The 21,804-nt window shown below is 44.9% G+C and overlaps 1 protein-coding gene across 1 annotated transcript in view; it reads right to left on the bottom strand.

Moving 5' to 3' along the window:
* Window positions 1–6,593: 6,593 nt before the first annotated feature.
* The window catches only part of LOC128687709 (glutamate receptor ionotropic, kainate glr-3-like), a 123,975-nt gene continuing 108,764 nt past the window's right edge, over window positions 6,594–21,804 (bottom strand). Inside the window, exon 11 of the mRNA XM_053775311.2 lies at window positions 6,594–9,650. Coding sequence (XP_053631286.1) covers window positions 9,567–9,650 — 84 coding nt within the window. The 3' untranslated portion in view covers window positions 6,594–9,566. The remainder of the gene's footprint in view (window positions 9,651–21,804) is intronic.

The following is a 21,804-nucleotide window of genomic DNA, read 5'->3' as shown; positions in this document are numbered from 1 at the left end:
CCTCAGTATGTCCTCCGTGTCCAGGAGAAGTCCAAGAGCCCGGACTAAGTCTGGGTTCCTGGTTGACTGACTCCCGCTCTTCAGGAAATCAAGGTCAACTGAGACCTTTTCTCACTGTACTTGTCTCACCAAGTATCTCAGGGATTTGAAGGGCTTGTGTTTTCTCTGGGCTTTGGATGCAAGGACACGAAAGGTAACTGTCAGGATCCTGTCTAGCTTGGCATCAAGAAGAAAAGTACTTTGAGGTGGAGCTCTTACTTGGAGAGAAGCCCTGTACCACAGCAGAGGTCAGCAATCTGATTTGTAGATGAATGGTTCAGAGAACCGACATGTTGATAAATTAGACACATGTGCAACTCTTGGGTATCTTTATTGAGGAAACGTTTCGCCACACAGTGGCTTCATCAGTCCATACAAAGAAGAATCTTGAAGAACAGGAGGAGAATGAGGTAATCAGTCCCTCAACCTTGAGTCGATGTGGTCAGTCCATCAATCTTGAATAGAATACGGCATACGTGCTGAGAAGGAGCTTATAAACCGTTGGCAGGAGAGGTGCAGAAGTCATAGGTCGTGTAACATTTGTTCAATGTTGAAGTAGGTCGTGCCCAAGAATTAGGCAAGCGAAGAATTCCCAAGTATTAAGATCCCAAGAAGTTGCAGTGTCTGACAGGTTTGTAGATGAATGGTTCAGAGAACCGACATGTTGATAAATTAGACACATGTGCAACTCTTGGGTATCTTTATTGAGGAAACGTTTCGCCACACAGTGGCTTCATCAGTCCAAACAAAGGAGAATCTTGAAGAACAGGAGGAGAATGAGGTAATCAGTCCCTCAACCTTGAGTCGATGTGGTCAGTCCATCAATCTTGAATAGAATACGGCATACGTGCTGAGAAGGAGCAGTCATGACTGCTGCACCTCTCCTGCCAACGGTTTATAAGCTCCTTCTCAGCACGTATGCCGTATTCTATTCAAGATTGATGGACTGACCACATCGACTCAAGGTTGAGGGACTGATTACCTCATTCTCCTCCTGTTCTTCAAGATTCTCCTTTGTATGGACTGATGAAGCCACTGTGTGGCGAAACGTTTCCTCAATAAAGATACCCAAGAGTTGCACATGTGTCTAATTTATCAATCTGATTTGTCATTTGGCTGAGCTAAGCAACGTGGCGAACGTTCCAGGTGAATGGGAAAATGACTGCATAAGAGAACGGCTCATGGAATGTTTTAAAGGGCAACAGTCCTTACCTCCCTTGAGGCTGCTAAACTTCCAGTGAGAGACAAAAATGCATCAAACTAAACAGCGGATAGCCAGTGGTATATATGCATATATATATATATATATATATATATATATATATATATATATATATATATATATATATATATATATATATATATATATATATATATATACTAGGTCACTCACTCCATGTTCTGTGAGCTTTATCATACCTCTTCTTAAAGCTATGTATGACTCCTGCCACCTTACTTTCCAGACTAGTCCGCTTCCTGACAACTGTATGACTGTAGAAATACTTCCTAACATCTCTGACTCATCTGAGTCTTCAGCTTCCAACTGTGACCCCTTGTTACTTTGTCCCATCTCTGGAACATCCTATCTCTGTTCACCTTGTCGATTCCTCTCAGTATTTTATATGTTGTTATCATGTCCCAACTATCCTTCCTGTCCTCCAGTGTCGTCAGGCCAATTTCCCTTAACTTCTCCTCGTAGAACATGCCCCTTAGCTCCGGGACTAGTCTCGTTGCTAACCTTTGCACTTTCTCTAGTTTCCCGACGTGTTTGGACAGGTGTGGGTTCCAAACTGGTGCTGCATACTCCAGTATGGTCCTAATGTAAACTGTGTATAGAGTCCTGAACGTTTCTTTACTGATGTGACGGAATACCATTCTTAGGTTTCGTAGTGGCCCATATGGTGCAGCATATTGTAAACTTATCTAAAATATATTTAGTTGGATTAGGATAAATTAAATTGCGCTTGTTAGGTTAGGTAAGTTTTTTAAGGTTCTTTTGGTATAACATTATTAATTTTTACATTTAGATAAATAAAAAAATGTCTTTTAACGTATAAGAGAAAAATTTAGATAGGAATTAATTTTAAATGAGTTCTTTCTAATTGACCAGTTTTACCTATTAAGCACGACATGTATGCATATAATATTTGCACTTTTTTTGAGATCATTTCTGGTTATGCTAAAAAATATATTTTCTTATTATGAAGGAAACTATTTGGTGTTGAGAATGATTGTAAATATTAAAGTTTCTCAGTTCACCATTATAAAACATCTGTGGGACTAGAGAAGATGAGGCAACATATCATGTGTTAACATGATCGCAAGATTAAAATTATATAGAAATAAAGATCACCATATAGAGTTCTCAGTACATTCCAAATATAACAGAAAGGGAAGATAAAGAGGAGTAATTACAAAAAACATCAAATGTAAGAAGACCTATTTATTAATATATTTTCTTATGTTTTGTGTTTTAAATTATTAAATAGGTGGTGTTTCAAATAGAAATGATATATTTATTTATAGTTTGGGGATTTGTATCCTCATCAAAAACAGGTGATGACTTCTTCCATTAATTCTTCGGTGTTGATGTCATTTATGGGTCTTCTCATGTTCATGGAGATCTGTTAAGTACCAGTAACTGATGACAGGTTCCATGGGGATCACAACGTTTAGTGTACGTGGAGCAGAGTTCACCAGTGTTATAGGAAATTGATGTTACTAGTCCTAAGACTGAAAATGCTCTCCTTAAAACCATGCCGTGTCTAGAGAAGTCAGCTATTTTAAGCTGGTAACTTCTTTACTGGCACTGGCACTGTTACATACCTCAGCCATCAGTACATCTGTAAATATGAGGGAAGGGGTTCAGCAAGTGAGAATCAATTTGAAAATTTATTCCTAGATTCCGCCAAGGAGATGAATAAGCCCATTATGAATAGTGGAAACATCAGTTCCAGATACGGTGATGATGTGTTTGCTTGTAAGCTGTAAGACAGGAAGGTCTCCACTACGCTGTCTTATGATGCTGGCACTGAGCCATCCACCATATGCCTCAGGATTGATCACACTAAAAATAAGAAGGTGGCGGTCCCCTACCTGAAAATCATCAAAGCTTTCAACTCTGCTAAGGGTGACATTGACAACTGTATCATACTGACCTATCAATACAAGTCTCCAATGAAGGTCAGAAGACGGAACATTGGGCTGTTTGGCTATCTGCAGCTCCTAGATCTAACAAAGGAAATGAAAGTCCTTCAAGGAAACAACTTATACCTAAAACAGTTCAGGGGTCATGTAACATCTCGAGCAGATCAAGAGAAGCAGCTTCGGCATTATAAAACATTCCTAGAAAGGCATCACCAAAAACAAGGAAAGAAAGAAGTGCGAAATATAACTCTGTATTAGAGAGAGATAGGCATTTATGTAGGTTATGTTGTACCAGCACTAGCGTTGTGCATGGTGAGAGAGACACCAAGCCAGAATTCCTGTTATTTCTTTGCTCAGTGACCGAGAATGTGTGAGCATAATTGTCTCAAATGATTATTTTTTTGTAGATTATTAATAATGTAGTGTGTGGGGAAATTGTACTACATATTTTTGAGTTTTGAAATAATACAAACATTGTAGTGTTAACATTATTATTACTGAATAATTTTATAAACTTTTTGCCTCATCAATGTCATGTTCTCAACATTCTTAGTATTGTGTCTTCAACCTAAATTCTACCTGAATTATGTCATATTCTTATCATTTTTATATTTCTTTAAAATGTTAAAAACATTTTATTCCTATATATTGAGTTTTTCAACTCTCAAAATAATTAGAGAATTTGTGTTGCATATAATTCCTTCCCCAGTGCGTCCCGGTACATCACATCAGGATATGTATTGTTCTAGTAAATCGCTGCCGCAGGACAGTGGACTTCTTTATTTTTTTTTAGTATTTGCGGAACAATAAAATAAAAACGTGCGTTAGTGGCAAGAGTGATTTGGTCATAGAGGATTTCAAAACCTTCCTGTATTTCCGTGACTTAACACTAAACAGGCAGACACAGACATGCGTTGAGGAACACTGTCTTGTCTAGAATGACTTTGTTACAGAGGCACCAGTCTCTCCACTCTGTATGGAACATGTCATGGGATGGTTTAAGTAAAAGAGAAATGACAGTAATGCCAATAATCCTCCCAGAAAGTAGTGATAATCGAGCGTATTAAACAGTTTATGTGACAATAATCATGAGTGATCAATATTTTGTGATATTTAGCCTGATTATAGCCTTAATAATATCCAATAGCCTACAAGAAATGCCGTAATATCTGTATATGAAGTCACAACAGCATTCCTGGCAAATAAGAACATAAGAACATAAGAAAGAAGGAACACTGCACCAGACCTACTGACCCATGCGGAGCAGGTCCATGTACCCCCCCGGATTAGATCAATGACCCCCCCCCCCGGATTAGCCCAATGACCCACCCAGTCTGATCATCTCCACACAAGGATGGAGCACTGCACCAGACCCAGCAGCACAAGCTAGTCAGGTCCAACTTACACCCACCCACACCCACCCATGTATTTATCTAACCTATTTTTAAAACTACACAACGTTTTAGCCTGAATAACTGTACTCGGGAATTTGTTCCACTCATCCACAACTCTATTACCAAACCAGTGCTTTCCTATATCCTTTCTGAATCTGAATTTTTCCAACTTGAAACCATTGCTGTGAGTCCTGTCTTGGCTGGAAATTTTCAGCACGCTATTTACATCCCCTTTATTTATTACTGTTTTCCATTTATATACCTCGATCATATCCCCCCTAATTCTACGCCTTTCGAGAGAGTGCAGATTCACGGCCCTCAGTCTATCCTCAGAGGGAAGATTTCTGATACATGGGATCATCTTTGTCATCCTCCTCTGTACGTTTTCCAGAGCATTTATATCCATTCTGTAATACGGTGACCAGAACTGAGCAGCATAGTCTAAATGAGGCCTAACCAAGGATATATAGAGTTGAAGAACAACCTGAGGACTTCCATTATTTATACTTCTAGATATGAAGCCAATAATTCTGTTAGCTTTATTGCGAGCACTAATGCACTGTTGTCTTGGTTTTAAATTACTGCTAACCAGAACTCCTAAATCCTTTTCGCAATCAGTAGTATTAAGATCTACATCATTTAGTTTATATGTGGCATGGTTATTTACCTGTCCAACATTTAGAACTTTGCATTTGTCAATATTAAACTGCATATGCCACTTCTCCGACCATTGCATCAGTCTATTCAAATCATCCTGGAGTGCTCTAGTGTCCTCATTAGAATGAACTGGACGGCCTATTTTGGTGTCATCAGCAAATTTGCTTATGTCGCTATTTATTCCCTCATCTATGTCGCTTATGTAAATTGTGAACAACAACGGGCCGAACACTGACCCCTGAGGAACACCGCTTGTGACGTGCCCCCATTCTGATTTCTCTCCATTTATGCAAACTCTTTGCTGTCTATTTGTCAGCCATGCCTCTACCCAGGAAAAAATTTCTCCTCCTATTCCGTGTGCCTTAAGTTTCCTCAATAGCCTCTGGTGTGGAACTCTATCGAAAGCCTTACTGAAGTCCATATACACAATATCATATTCATTACCATGATCTACCTCCTCAAACACCTTAGTGAAAAAAGTTAGTAAATTCGTAAGACAGGAACGCCCCTTTGTAAAACCGTGTTGAGATTCATTAATCAATCTGTGCCTGTCAAGATGGCTACGAATTGCTTCGGCAATTATTGATTCCATAAATTTTCCCACTATGGAGGTAAGGCTTATTGGTCTATAGTTAGCCTTACCTCCATAGTGGGAAAATTTATGGAATCAATAATTGCCGAAGCAATTCGTAGCCATCTTGACAGGCACAGATTGATTAAAGAATCTCAACACGGTTTTACAAAGGGGCGTTCCTGTCTTACGAATTTACTAACTTAATAATGTATTATCAGTTACAAGTCGTCACAGCAACAAATCTAATTGATTCTCCAGTACCTAGGTCGATTAATTAACATCAGACCCCGTATATTTGGGTAATATTTCCTAATATACTCACAGTAGCAGATTACTTGGTATGTTTTACTATATATACTCCCCTACAGTGTATTTTTCATAAGTTGCCATGTGATTAGTTAAATTAATGTACATTATGTATGGGATTACCAACTACATTTGTTGTTGTAACACGTAAGCGGTAATATGCTTTTTAAGTTATTCTAATACTCTTATATATGCAAAAATCACAACAACAATCCTGGTTAAATAACTTAAAAAACATATTACCGCTTACGTGTTACAACAACAAATGTAGTTGGTAATCCCATACATGATGTACATTAATTTAACTAATCACATGGCAACTTATGAAAAATACACTGTAGGGGAGTATATATAGTAAAACATACTAAATAATCTGCTACTGTGAGTATATTAGGAAATATCAACAGCACTGCTTTGCATTATAATTCGAATAAAAAATTAATTAACTAAACAGACATTTATGCTTCTGGGAGAAATTCGAGTAAATGTGCAAATTAAAAAAATAATTAAAACATTTTTATTTTCATTTGTAATAGAACTACATAAAACTGTTCTACCTTGACTTCCTGTACATTCTTATTCAACAGTTGTGTCCATGTGCTCATTATACCTTATTATTTCTAGTATCCTGCCGTTAAATGCTATATGGAATACCCCCACGAGTGGGTCCAATGACAAGAAATACATCTCCATGATGCTAGTGGAGCCCTGTCACCCATAATAGTCCATGGTGACACCAATGGGATTGCCAATTCCCAGAAGTTCCCAATCACCAATACAAGCAACATAGATTATGCATGGCCAGATGTAATGACAGAGAACACTGGGAAGTCAGCCCTCACCTTGTGGCATTGTAGCTGAAGCATGATTGCTAAATCCCAAAAAACAGGTGAATGAATTGTTTAACATTAGCTGTTTCCAATAACTAATTCAGACCAGTAGATGATGTATGGTTTGGCTAATGATTTAGTGTTTATGGGGCTAACACATTTTATGTAATCAGGAGCATTTGTGAAGGTTTAAAGCTGAAAATAAAAGCCTCAATTAGCAATTGATCGAACCTGTATAAGCCTTGTCTTATATTGTATAAGGACAGGTTAATTTTATAAATGTTGATTAAATATAATTTTCTACCGTTGACGAGTTAGAAGCTAAAATTCAAACTTCTAACTAACGTGTAAGATTACTGTAAACTCTGATTTTATTACATATTGTTTTAGTCAAGACACTAATGTAATGTTTAATGCTGTCCAAATTGAGCACGGGTTTTGTGCTCAATTTCGACAGAAGTTTTCCTGTTTTCCCAACACAAAACTTATTGCAACTACTGCAAAGCATCTTGTATATACCTCCCATCATGTTTGCAGGGAAATTCGTAGTCAGTATGTTTTTGACAGTTCCAGTGATCCTAAATATTATTTATGTCAAATCTGTAATGACAATGGATTAGACCCTAGAATCTCGTTATACGCGAGTACTAACAGGTTCTTTCTTGAACTTGTTACACTGGGTTCAGTGCTCCTATGGATCTTCTTGGCTACTATCAAGGCTTTTCCAACAAATTCCGCAATGTCAAAGATTTTCGCCATCTTCTCATTCAGTTACTTAGACCTGTAAATATACAAAGCTCTCCGGAGAGCTGCAAAACATACACTGCTTTAAACTTTCGCTTTGTGGTCAGAAAAATAGTGGATGTATGAGCAACCGTTGGTCCACTTCCTCCATATAGTAAACTTAAAGAAAAAAGTTCGACTCATCTGGTCTGAATGTCCAAAACTTCCTCTGTATAGTAAACTTAAAAAAAAATCGACTCAGCTGGTTAGGATGTCCAAAAATGGGAGCTTATTATCCACTCCGTCCTCGATTGAGAATTAATTCAAAGGGATTTAGTCACTCAATAGAAAGTTTTTCAAGTCCTGGTTACCTGGTCACAAGAAAACATAATCAACGTATTTATACAACTTAGTCGAACTAGGTAAACAAGGTGCTTAGTAATAGGTTGAGAAACTTGCCTGCACACAAACTAAACCTAATGTGTACAATCAGGGATACGAAATGCTTAAGCCAAATTGATTTCCCATTGCCATACCTTGCTTTTAGGTATAGAAGTTTTCCGCCATTGCTAATTTATGGTCCACTTCTCACAGTTTAATTAGCTTAATGATAATATTTTGAAGGCTTGGTATAGGAAAGTTGTCAAGCATATCTTGAGGCAGGTGAGTAAATCAGGACTGGGAACTCGAGATAACATTGCAATAACATCAAAATTCACTAAAGTAAAGTCATTTGGCTTGTCCAAACTCTGAAGTTTCTCTGTGGAACAATGCTGTTTTTTATAAGAGCATCCGAAATATTACCAATCAATTTTAATTTTAATAAATTATATGCTGCAGAACCAACAGAGCTAATTATAATTAGCCCTGTTGGTTCTGCGAACATAGTTTATAATTATAGACTATTTGATGACCTGGTTTCTGGGTTTTAAAGTTAGGTAAGATTTGTCACTGGAGCCTTTTGGTCATCTGACCCGAGGCCTTCTGCTGGTTTGCCGCTCCAGAGTCAGATCTTAATTTTAACATTTCTCCATATTTTGAAAGCATTTCTCGAGATCTACTGTACATAGTTGATATCTCCTGCAGACAGAGCAGAACTTTGCCTGAAACTTAATATTGATCCAGACTAATATCAGTACTTGATAAGTTTCTAAGAAAATCGGGATTAGCATGTTGGGAGCACTTTGTGCTATAAGATTGTTGAGATCCATGGCGAGGTAACCTTCTGTTGTAGTTCACTATACACATGATCCATTCTGCTCACAAGAACTGTGTTAATAAGGTCATATGGGGTCTTATAATTTCAGTAAAACACATCCTCCTCTCGAGTCTTAACATTTTTTTAAGTACTAATCTGTGAAGTTAATCAGTGTCGTGGCGAGGCAGATCAACCTGCACTAGAGCAGCAACTTTGATAAACCTTTCCACTAAGGCACTTACGTAATAACGCTAACCACTACTTTCTACTGAAACTCAGTGACCTATTTCCTTCATTTAAGTTCAAAGTGAAGGAAGAAGTAAACAGTAAGCTCCCATTTCTGGACGCCATCATCAGCCGAGTTGAAAGCAATTTTAAGTTCACAGTACACAGGAAATCGACCATTGCCGTCTAATACATCCACCATGATTCTATCCATGATGGGAAAGTTAAGAGAAGTGTCCTCTCTACAATATTCCTGAGACGTTTGCATATTTGCGGTCCTGAATATTTGGATGAAGATAATGCTAAACTCTCTGAGATTGCAACGAGGTTGCAATAATGAAAAACTTAAAGATGTATTACAGTAATTTAATTGTACAATAAACTCTTTTGGGTAATGGAGCTTCGTTGGAATCTCAAAGAATTTCTCGATACAGTAACTGTGTATTGTTTCAGTGTGACATTAACTTCTAAATTTATTGAATGCAAGGAATCAGAAGCTCAAGACAAAATATAAAAAGGCTGGTAAGAAGGCCGACGAAGAGAATAACAAACATTCCCTGAAATAGAAAAGAAATTCAATTACTGATTTAAATTTAAGTATATTAAAGGTGTATAGATAACATCAGATTCAATATGAACAGAAGTTAAATAACATTAAATTTGCAACTTCTGTAAATGAAATCTTTGTAGGTTATTTTTATCATGCTGAAACTGAATCAGAAATCAGAATTAAGTCATCACATAAGATACTGGCAACACATGTGGATCACTTACATGTTATAAACTTGAATTTACCTCTGCTGAAAACCTTGTGGCTGTCTGTTTACATACATATACATGAATCCTACGACTCATGCTTGCTTGTCAGGAAGAGTTGGGTTTAATAATAATTCATGTTAAGTGCAAAACCCAGGTACATCATTCAGCGCAAGACGTGGTAGAGGCTTGATCCTCCGTCTATTGAGAGCGAGACAGACCCGCTTCCTAGCTGTCATAATAAATAAAATAATTACGTTTTAAGGTTGTAGGTTTAACCCTACAAACTCCGACAAGTGTACGTACTCGGCTATATGGACCGGTAATGTTACCGGATATACACATTCACATCTTCCTTGTTGGAGTTCAGAGGTTCGAACCTGACGAGTTAAAGGAAGAGTTGGAGAGCATCAGTTGTGCTCTGGTTGTCCCAGTGTTCACACATGTCTACAAAATGTTAATATTCATTGTGTACGTTGGTGTTTATTTTGCTTAAACTGCATTTCTCTACCACATACTTATTCATATTACTTGAAATATCTGGTTGAGATCAACATACAGCTGATGAAGATGAAACATGGTGTTGACACACATGCTGTATTATTTGTACCTCCGGACTGACACACTGATTCAGTGGGAAAAGTACATCAATGCTCTGGTGTGACTAGAGTCGATGACTCACCTGAATGAAACCCAACCTAATAAGAAGTATGTCACACAATCACGTAGGCTTTTTAGCCAATCTCTAAGTTAGGGTGGGTTGGGCTAGATTTGTTAAGGTTAGGTTAGGTTAGGTTAGGTTAGGTTAGGTTAGGTTAGGTTAGGTTATAAAAGGAAAACTAAATACAGGAAAAAAGATGGTAAAACAGTGTGGCAGGCGACCAGCAAGCTGGTACACAGTGTGGCAGGCGACCAGCAGCTGGTACACAGTGTGGCAGGCGACCAGCAGCTGGTACACAGTGTGGCAGGCGACAGGCAAGCTGGTACACAGTGTGTCAGGCGACCAGCAAGCTGGTAAACAGTGTGTCACGCGACCAGCAAGCTGGTACACAGTGTGGTAGGAGACCAGCAAGCAGGTACACAGTGTGGCAGGCGACCAGCAAGCTGGCACGCAGTGTGTCAGACGACCAGCAAGCTGGCACACAGTGTGTCAGGCGACCAGCAAGCTGGTACACAGTGTGGCAGGCGACCAGCAAGCTGGTACACAGTGTGGGAGGCGACCATCAAGCTGGTACACAGTGTGGCAGGCGACCAGCAAGCTGGTACACAGTGTGGCAGGCGACCAGCAAGCTGGCACGCAGTATGTCAGGCGACCAACAAGCTGGCACGCAGTGTGTCAGGCGACCAACAAGCTGGTACGCAGTGTGTCAGACGACCAGCAAGTTGGCACGCAGTGTGTCAGGCGACCAGCAAGCTGGCATGCAGTGTGTCAGGCGACCAGCAAGCTGGTACACAGTGTGTCAGGCAACCAGCAAGCTGGTACACAGTGTGTCAGGCGACCAGCAAGCTAGAACGCAGTGTGACAGGCGACCAGCAAGTTGGCACGCAAAGTGTCAGGCGGCCAGCAAGCTGGCATGCAGTGTGTCAGGCGACCAGCAAGCTGGCACGCAGTGTGTCAGGCGACCAGCAAGCTGGTACACAGTGTGTCAGGCGACCAGCAAGCTGGTACACAGTGTGTCAGGCGACCAGCAAGCTGGTACACAGTGTGTCAGGCGACCAGCAAGCGGGTACACAGTGTGGTAGGAGACCAGCAAGCTGGTACAAAGTGTGGCAGGCGACCAGCAAGCTGGCACGCAGTGTGTCAGGCGACCAGCAAGCTGGCACACAGTGTGTCAGGCGACCAGCAAGCTGGTACACAGTGTGGCAGGCGACCAGCAAGCTGGTACACAGTGTGGCAGGCGACCAGCAAGCTGGTACACAGTGTGGCAGGCGACCAGCAAGCTGGTACACAGTGTGGCAGGCAACCAGCAAGCTGGCACGCAGTGTGTCAGGCGACCAGCAAGCTGGTACCTAGTGTGTCAGGCGACCAGCAAGCTGGCACGCAGTGTGTCAGGCGACCAGCAAGCTGGTACGCAATGTGTCAGGCGACCAGCAAGCTGGTACACAGTGTGGCAGGCGACCAGCAAGCTGGCACGCAGTGTGTCAGGCGACCAGCAAGCTGGTACGCAGTGTGTCAGGCGACCAGCAAGCTGGTACACAGTGTTAGGCGACCAGCAAGCTGGTATGCAGTGTGTCAGGCGACCAGCAAGCTTGTACGCAGTGTGTCAGGCGACCAACAAGCTGGCACGCAGTGTGTCAGGCGACCAGCAAGTTGGGACGCAGTGTGTCAGGCGACCAGCAAGCTGGCATGCAGTGTGTCAGGCGACCAGCAAGCTGGTACACAGTGTGTCAGGAGACCAGCAAGCTGATACACAGCGTGTCAGGCGACCAGCAAGATAGCACGCAGTGTGTCAGGTGACCAGTAAGTTGGCACGCAAAGTGTCAGGCGGCCAGCAAGCTGGCATGCAGTGTGTCAGGCGACCAGCAAGCTGGCATGCAGTGTGTCAGGCGACCAGCAAGCTGGCACGCAGTGTGTCAGGCGACCAGCAAGCTGGTACACAGTGTGTCAGGCGACCAGCAAGCTGGTACACAGTGTGTCAGGCGACCAGCAAGCTGGTATACAGTGTGTCAGGCGACCAGCAAGCTGGTACACAGTGTGTCAGGCGACCAGCAAGCTGGTACACAGTGTGTCAGGCGTCCAGCAAGCTGGCACGCAGTGTGTCAAGCGACAAGCAAGCTGGCACGCAGTGTGTCAGGCGACCAGCAAGCTGGTACACAGTGTGTCATGTGACCAGCAAGCTGGCACGCAGTGTGTCAGGCGAGCAGCAAGCTGGTACGCAGTGTGTCAGGCGACCAGCAAGCTGGTACACAGTGTGTCAGGCGACCAGCAAGCTGGCACGCAGTGTGTCAGGCGACCAGCAAGCTGGTATACAGTGTGTCAGGCGACCAGCAAGCTGGCACGCAGTGTGTCAGGCGACCAGCAAGCTGGTACGCAGTGTGTCAGGCGACCAGCAAGTTGGTACACAGTGTGTCAGGCGACCAGCAAGCTGGTGCGCAGTGTGTCAGGCGACCAGCAAGCTGGTACACAGTGTGTCAGGCGACCAGCAAGCTGGTACACAGTGTGTCAGGCGACCAGCAAGCTGGTACACAGTGTGTCAGGCGACCAGCAAGCTGGTACACAGTGTGTCAGGCGACTAGCAAGCTGGCACGCAGTGTGTCAGGCGACCAGCAAGCTGGTACACAGTGTGTCAGGCGACCAGCAAGCTGGTACACAGTGTGTCAGGCGACCAGCAAGCTGGTACACAGTGTGTCAGGCGACCAGCAAGCTGGCACGCAGTGTGTCAGGCGACCAGCAAGCTGGTACACAGTGTGTCAGGCGACCAGCAAGCTGGCACGCAGTGTGTCAGGCGACCAGCAAGCTGGTACGCAGTGTGTCAGGCGACCAGCAAGCTGGTACACAGTGTGTCAGGCGACCAGCAAGCTGGCACGCAGTGTGTCAGGCGACCAGCAAGCTGGTATACAGTGTGTCAGGCGACCATCAAGCTGGCACGCAGTGTGTCAGGCGACCAGCAAGCTGGTACGCAGTGTGTCAGGCGACCAGCAAGTTGGTACACAGTGTGTCAGGCGACCAGCAAGGTGGTACGCAATGTGTCAGGCGACCAGCAAGCTGGTACACAGTGTGTCAGGCGACCAGCAAGCTGGTACACAGTGTGTCAGGCGACCAGCAAGCTGGTACACAGTGTGTCAGGCGACCAGCAAGCTGGTACACAGTGTGTCAGGCGACCAGCAAGCTGGTACGCAGTGTGTCAGGCGACCAGCAAGCTGGTACACAGTGTGTCAGGCGACCAGCAAGCTGGTACACAGTGTGTCACGCGACCAGCAAGATGGTACACAGTGTGTCAGGCGACCAGCAAGCTGGTACACAGTGTGTCTGGCGACCAGCAAGCTGGTACACAGTGTGTCAGGCGACCAGCAAGCTGGTACGCAGTGTGTCAGGCGACCAGCAAGCTGGTACGCAGTGTGGCAGGCGACCAGCAAGCTGGTACGCAGTGTGGCAGGCGACCAGCAAGCTGGCACGTAGTGTGGCAGGCGACCAGCAAGCTGTCACGCAGTGTGTCAAGCGACCAGCAGGCTGCCACGCAGTGTGTCAGGCGACCAGCAAGCTGGCACACAGTGTGGCAGACGACCAGCAAGCTGGCACGAAGTGTGGCAGGCGACCAGCAAGCTGACACGCAGTGTGTCAGGCGACCAGCAAGCTGGTACACAGTGTGTCAGGCGACCAGCAGGCCGGTACACAGTGTGTCAGGCGACCAGCAATCTGGTACACAGTGTGGCAGGCGACCAGCAAGCGGGCACGCAGTGTGTCAGGCGACCAGCAAGCTGGTACACAGTGTGTCAGGCGACCAGCAAGCTGGTACACAGTGTGTCAGGCGACCAGCAAGCTGGTACACAGTGTGTCAGGCGACCAGCAAGCTGGTACACAGTGTGTCAGGCGACCAGCAAGTTGGTACACAGTGTGTCAGGCGACCAGCAAGCTGGTACACAGTGTGTCAGGCGACCAGCAAGCTGGTACACAGTGTGTCAGGCGACCAGCAAGCTGGCACACAGTGTGTCAGGCGACCAGCAAGCTGGCACGCAGTGTGTCAGGCGACCAGCAAGCTGGTACACAGTGTGTCAGGCGACCAGCAAGCTGGTACACAGTGTGTCTGGCGACCAGCAAGCTGGTACACAGTGTGTCAGGCGACCAGCAAGCTGGTACACAGTGTGTCAGGCGACCAGCAAGCTGGTACACAGTGTGTCAGGCGACCAGCAATCTGGTACACAGTGTGGCAGGCGACCAGCAAGCTGGCACGCAGTGTGTCAGGCGACCAGCAAGCTGGTACAGTGTGTCAGGCGACCAACAAGCTGGTACACAGTGCGTCAGGCGACCAGCAAGCTGGTACACAGTGTGTCAGGCGACCAGCAAGCTGGTACACAGTGTGTCAGGCGACCAGCAAGCTAGCACGCAGTGTGTCAGGCGACCAGCAAGCTAGCACGCAGTGTGGCAGGCGACCAGCAAGCTGGTACACAGTGTGTCAGGCGACCAGCAAGCTAGCACGCAGTGTGTCAGGCGACCAGCAAGCTAGCACGCAGTGTGGCAGGCGACCAGCAAGCTGGTACACAGTGTGTCAGGCGACCAGCAAGCTAGCACGCAGTGTGGCAGGCGACCAGCAAGCTGGTACACAGTGTGTCAGGCGACCAGCAAGCTAGCACGCAGTGTGGCAGGCGACCAGCAAGCTGGTACACAGTGTGTCAGGCGACCAGCAAGCTAGCACGCAGTGTGTCAGGCGACCAGCAAGCTACCACGCAGTGTGTGGTACATAGAAACAACCATATTTCAACTACTCAGTGCACAGTCAGCAACCTGCCATTCGAGTTTTTAACAGCAGTGTGATGATGGTCGTAGTTAAGATGACGGGCTACTGGATGACTTATATCTATATCGTTAATGTACTTGATTTTTTCTGTGAAAAACTAGAGCAATATATCGTCCAGATTGTGAGTGAACATTTTAGCGTGGAAACTGCTATAATGTGGACAGTGCTATAGTGTGGACAGTGCTATAGTGTGGACACTGCTATAGTGTGGACACTGCTATAGTGTGGACACTGCTATAGTGTGAACACTGCTATAGTGTGGACACTGCTATAGTGTGGACACTGCTATAGTGTGGACACTGCTATAGTGTGGACACTGATACAGTGTGGACACTGCTATAGTGTGGACACTGCTATAGTGCGGACTCTGCTATAGTGTGGACAGTGCTATAGTGTGGACACTGCTATAGTGTGGACACTGCTATAGTGTGGACACTGCTATAGTGTGGACAGTGCTATAGTGTGGACACTGCTATAGTGTGGACACTGCTATAGTGTGGACACTGCTATAGTGTGGACACTGCTATAGTGTGGACACTGCTATAGTGTGGACACTGCTATAGTGTGGACACTGCTATAGTGTGGACAGTGCTAGAGTGTGGACACTGCTATAGTGTGGACACTGCTATAGTGTGGACACTGCTATAGTGTGGACACTGCTATAGTGTGGACACTGCTATAGTGTGGACACTGCTATAGTGTGGACACTGCTATAGTGTGGTCACTGCTATAGTGTGGGCAGTGCTATAGTGTGGACAGTGCTATAGTGTGGACAGTGCTATAGTGTGGACACTGCTATAGTGTGGACAGTGCTATAGTGTGGACACTGCTATAGTGTGGACACTGCTATAGTGTGGACACTGCTATAGTGTGGACACTGCTATAGTGTGGACACTGCTATAGTGTGGACACTGCTATAGTGTGGACACTGCTATAGTGTGGACAGTGCTATAGTGTGGACACTGCTATAGTGTGGACAGTGCTATAGTGTGGACACTGCTATAGTGTGGACACTGCTATAGTGTGGACACTGCTATAGTGTGGACACTGCTGTAGTGTGGACACTGCTATAGTATGGACACTGCTATAGTGTGGACACTGCTATAGTGTGGACACTGCTATAGTGTGGACACTGCTATAGTGTGGACACTGCTATAGTGTGGACACTGCTATAGTGCGGACTCTGCTATAGGTTGACACTGCTATAGTGTGGACAGTGCTATAGTGTGGACAGTGCTATAGTGTGGACACTGCTATAGTGTGGACAGTGCTATAGTGTGGACAGTGCTATAGTGTGGACAGTGCTATAGTGTGGACACTGCTATAGTGTGGACACTGCTATAGTGTGGACACTGCTATAGTGTGGACAGTTCAATAGTGTGGACAGTTCTATAGTGTGGACTCTGCTATAGTGTGGACACTGCTATAGTGTGGACACTGCTAAAGTGTGGACACTGCTATAGTGTGGACACTGCTATAGTGTGGACAGTGCTATAGTGTGGACTCTGCTATAGTGTGGACAGTGCTATAGTGTGGACAGTGCTATAGTGTGGACTCTGCTATAGTGTGGACACTGCTATAGTGTGGACACTGCTATAGTGTGGACAGTGCTATAGTGTGGACAGTTCTATAGTGTGGACACTGCTATAGTGTGGACAGTGCTATAGTGTGGACAGTGCTATAGTGTGGACACTGCTATAGTGTGGACACTGCTATAGTGTGGACACTGCTATAGTGTGGACAGTTCTATAGTGTGGACAGTTCTATAGTGTGGACTCTGCTATAGTGTGGACACTGCTATAGTGTGGACAGTGCTATAGTGTGGACAGTGCTATAGTGTGGACACTGCTATAGTGTGGACACTGCTATAGTGTGGACACTGCTATAGTGTGGACAGTGCTATAGTGTGGACAGTGCTATAGTGTGGACAGTGCTATAGTGTGGACAGTTCTATAGTGTGGACACTGCTATAGTGTGGACAGTGCTATAGTGTGGACAGTGCTATAGTGTGGACAGTTCTATAGTGTGGACACTGCTATAGTGTGGACAGTGCTATAGTGTGGACAGTTCTATAGTGTGGACACTGCTATAGTGTGGACAGTGCTATAGTGTGGACACTGCTATAGTGTGGACACTGCTATAGTGTGGACAGTGCTATAGTGTGGACACTGCTATAGTGTGGACAGTTCTATAGTGTGGACAGTGCTATAGTGTGGACAGTTCTATAGTGTGGACACTGCTATAGTGTGGACAGTGCTATAGTGTGGACAGTGCTATAGTGTGGACACTGCTATAGTGTGGACAGTGCTATAGTGTGGACACTGCTATAGTGTGGATACTGCTATAGTGTGGACAGTGCTATAGTGTGGACAGTTCTATAGTGTGGACACTGCTATAGTGTGGACAGTGCTATAGTGTGGACAGTTCTATAGTGTGGACACTGCTATAGTGTGGACAGTGCTATAGTGTGGACAGTGCTATAGTGTGGACACTGCTATAGTGTGGACACTGCTATAGTGTGGACACTGCTATAGTGTGGACACTGCTATAGTGTGGACACTGCTATAGTGTGGACAGTGCTATAGTGTGGACAGTGCTATAGTGTGGACACTGCTATATTGTGGACACTGCTATAGTGTGGACAGTTCTATAGTGTGGCCACTGCTATAGTGTGGACAGTGCTATATTGTGGACACTGCTATAGTGTGGACACTGCTATAGTGTGGACACTGCTATAGTGTGGACACTGCTATAGTGTGGACACTGCTATAGTGTGGACACTGCTATAGTGTGGACACTGCTATAGTGTGGACACTGCTATAGTGTGGACACTTCTATAGTGTGGACACTGCTATAGTGTGGACACTGCTATAGTGTGGACACTGCTATAGTGTGGCCACTGCTATAGTGTGGACAGTGCTATAGTGTGGAAAGTGCTATAGTGTGGACACTGCTATAGTGTGGACAGTGCTATAGTGTGGACACTGCTATAGTGTGGACACTGCTATAGTGTGGACACTGCTATAGTGTGGACACTGCTATAGTGTGGACACTGCTATAGTGTGGACACTGATATAGTGTGGACACTGCTATAGTGTTGACACTGCTATAGTGCGGACTCTGCTGTAGGTTGACACTGCTATAGTGTGGACACTGCTATAGTGTGGACAGTGCTATAGTGTGGACACTGCTATAGTGTGGACAGTGCTATAGTGTGGACAGTGCTATAGTGTGGACAGTGCTATAGTGTGGACACTGCTATAGTGTGGACACTGCTGTAGTGTGGACACTGCTATAGTGTGGACAGTTCAATAGTGTGGACAGTTCTATAGTGTGGACTCTGCTATAGTGTGGACACTGCTATAGTGTGGACACTGCTATAGTGTGGACACTGCAATAGTGTGGACACTGCTATAGTGTGGACAGTGCTATAGTGTGGACTCTGCTATAGTGTGGACAGTGCTATAGTGTGGACAGTGCTATAGTGTGGACTCTGCTAGAGTGTGGACACTGCTATAGTGTGGACACTGCTATAGTGTGGACACTGCTATAGTGTGGACACTGCTATAGTGTGGACACTGCTATAGTGTGGACACTGCTATAGTGTGGACACTGCTATAGTGTGGACACTGCTATAGTGTGGACACTGCTATAGTGTGGACACTGCTATAGTGTGGACAGTGCTATAGTGTGGACAGTGCTATAGTGTGGACACTGCTATAGTGTGGACACTGCTATAGTGTGGACACTGCTATAGTGTGGACACTGCTATAGTGTGGACACTGCTATAGTGTGGACACTGCTATAGTGTGGACAGTGCTATAGTGTGGACACTGCTATAGTGTGGACACTGCTATAGTGTGGACACTGCTATAGTGTGGACACTGCTATAGTGTGGACACTGCTATAGTGTGGACACTGCTATAGTGTGGACACTGCTATAGTGTGGACAGTGCTATAGTGTGGACACTGCTATAGTGTGGACACTGCTATAGTGTGGACACTGCTATAGTGTGGACACTGCTATAGTGTGGACACTGCTATAGTGTGGACACTGCTATAGTGTGGACACTGCTATAGTGTGGACACTGCTATAGTGTGGACACTGCTATAGTGTGGACACTGCTATAGTGTGGACACTGCTATAGTGTGGACACTGCTATAGTGTGGACACTGCTATAGTGTGGACACTGCTATAGTGTGGACACTGCTATAGTGTGGACAGTGCTATAGTGTGGACACTGCTATAGTGTGGACACTGCTATAGTGTGGACACTGCTATAGTGTGGACAGTGCTATAGTGTGGACACTGCTATAGTGTGGACACTGCTATAGTGTGGACACTGCTATAGTGTGGACACTGCTATAGTGTGGACACTGCTATAGTGTGGACACTGCTATAGTGTGGACACTGCTATAGTGTGGACACTGCTATAGTGTGGACAGTGCTATAGTGTGGACACTGCTATAGTGTGGACACTGCTATAGTGTGGACACTGCTATAGTGTGGACACTGCTATAGTGTGGACACTGCTATAGTGTGGACACTGCTATAGTGTGGACAGTGCTATAGTGTGGACAGTGCTATAGTGTGGACACTGCTATAGTGTGGACAGTGCTATAGTGTGGACACTGCTATAGTGTGGACACTGCTATAGTGTGGACACTGCTATAGTGTGGACACTGCTATAGTGTGGACACTGCTATAGTGTGGACACTGCTATAGTGTGGACAGTGCTATAGTGTGGACACTGCTATAGTGTGGACAGTGCTATAGTGTGGACACTGCTATAGTGTGGACACTGCTATAGTGTGGACACTGCTATAGTGTGGACACTGCTATAGTGTGGACACTGCTATAGTGTGGACAGTGCTATAGTGTGGACAGTGCTATAGTGTGGACAGTGCTATAGTGTGGACACTGCTATAGTGTGGACAGTGCTATAGTGTGGACACTGCTATAGTGTGGACACTGCTATAGTGTGGACACTGCTATAGTGTGGACACTGCTATAGTGTGGACACTGCTATAGTGTGGACACTGCTATAGTGTGGACACTGCTATAGTGTGGACACTGCTATAGTGTGGACACTGCTATAGTGTGGACACTGCTATAGTGTGGACACTGCTATAGTGTGGACAGTGCTATAGTGTGGACACTGCTATAGTGTGGACACTGCTATAGTGTGGACACTGCTATAGTGTGGACACTGCTATAGTGTGGACACTGCTATAGTGTGGACACTGCTATAGTGTGGACACTGCTATAGTGTGGACACTGCTATAGTGTGGACACTGCTATAGTGTGGACACTGCTATAGTGTGGACACTGCTATAGTGCGGACTCTGCTATAGGTTGACACTGCTATAGTGTGGACAGTGCTATAGTGTGGACAGTGCTATAGTGTGGACACTGCTATAGTGTGGACAGTGCTATAGTGTGGACAGTGCTATAGTGTGGACAGTTCTGTAGTGTGGACTCTGCTATAGTGTGGACACTGCTATAGTGTGGCAACTGCTATGGTGTGGGTACTGCTATAGTGTGGACACTGCTATAGTGTGGACACTGCTATAGTGTGGACACAGCTACAGTCTGGACTCTGCTACAGTGTGGACAGTGCTATGGTGTGGACTCTGCTATAGTGTGGACAGTGCTGTAGTGTGGACTCTGCTATAGTGTGAAGTCTGCTATAGTGTGGACAGTACTGTAGTGTGGACTCTGCTATAGTGTGGACACTGCTATAGTGTGGACACTGCTATAGTGTGGACAGTGCTGTAGTGTGGACTCTGCAATAGTGTGAACTCTGCTATAGTGTGGACAGTACTGTAGTGTGGACTCTGCTATAGTGTGGACACTTCTATAGTGTGGACTCTGCTATAGTGTGGACACTGCTAAAATGTGGACACTGCTATAGTGTGGACACTGCTGTAGTGTGGACTCTACTATAGTGTGGACACTGCTATAGTGTGGACACTGCTATAGTGTGGACACTGCTATAGTGTGGACCTCTGCTATAGTGTGGACACTGCTATAGTGTGGACTATAGTGTGGACACTATAGTGTGGACTGCTATAGTGTGGACAGTGCTATAGTGTGGACAGTTGCTATAGTGTGGACACTGCTATAGTGTGGACAGTGCTATAGTGTGGACAGTGCTATAGTGTGGACAGTTCTATAGTGTGGACATAGTGTGGACACTGCTATAGTGTGGACAGTGCTATAGTGTGGACACTGCTATAGTGTGGACAGTGCTATAGTGTGGACACTGCTATAGTGTGGACACTGCTATAGTGTGGACAGTGCTATAGTGTGGACACTGCTATAGTGTGGACAGTGCTATAGTGTGGACAGTGCTATAGTGTGGACACTGCTATAGTGTGGACACTGCTATAGTGTGGACAGTGCTATAGTGTGGACAGTGCTATAGTGTGGACACTGCTATAGTGTGGACAGTGCTATAGTGTGGACACTGCTATAGTGTGGACACTGCTATAGTGT

This window comes from Cherax quadricarinatus, chromosome 11 (genome assembly GCF_038502225.1).
Source record: "Cherax quadricarinatus isolate ZL_2023a chromosome 11, ASM3850222v1, whole genome shotgun sequence".
In the NCBI taxonomy this organism is placed as follows: Eukaryota; Metazoa; Arthropoda; class Malacostraca; order Decapoda; family Parastacidae; genus Cherax; species Cherax quadricarinatus.
The sequence above is the reverse complement of the archived record's forward strand: the minus strand, read 5'-3'. Positions and strand labels throughout refer to the sequence as shown.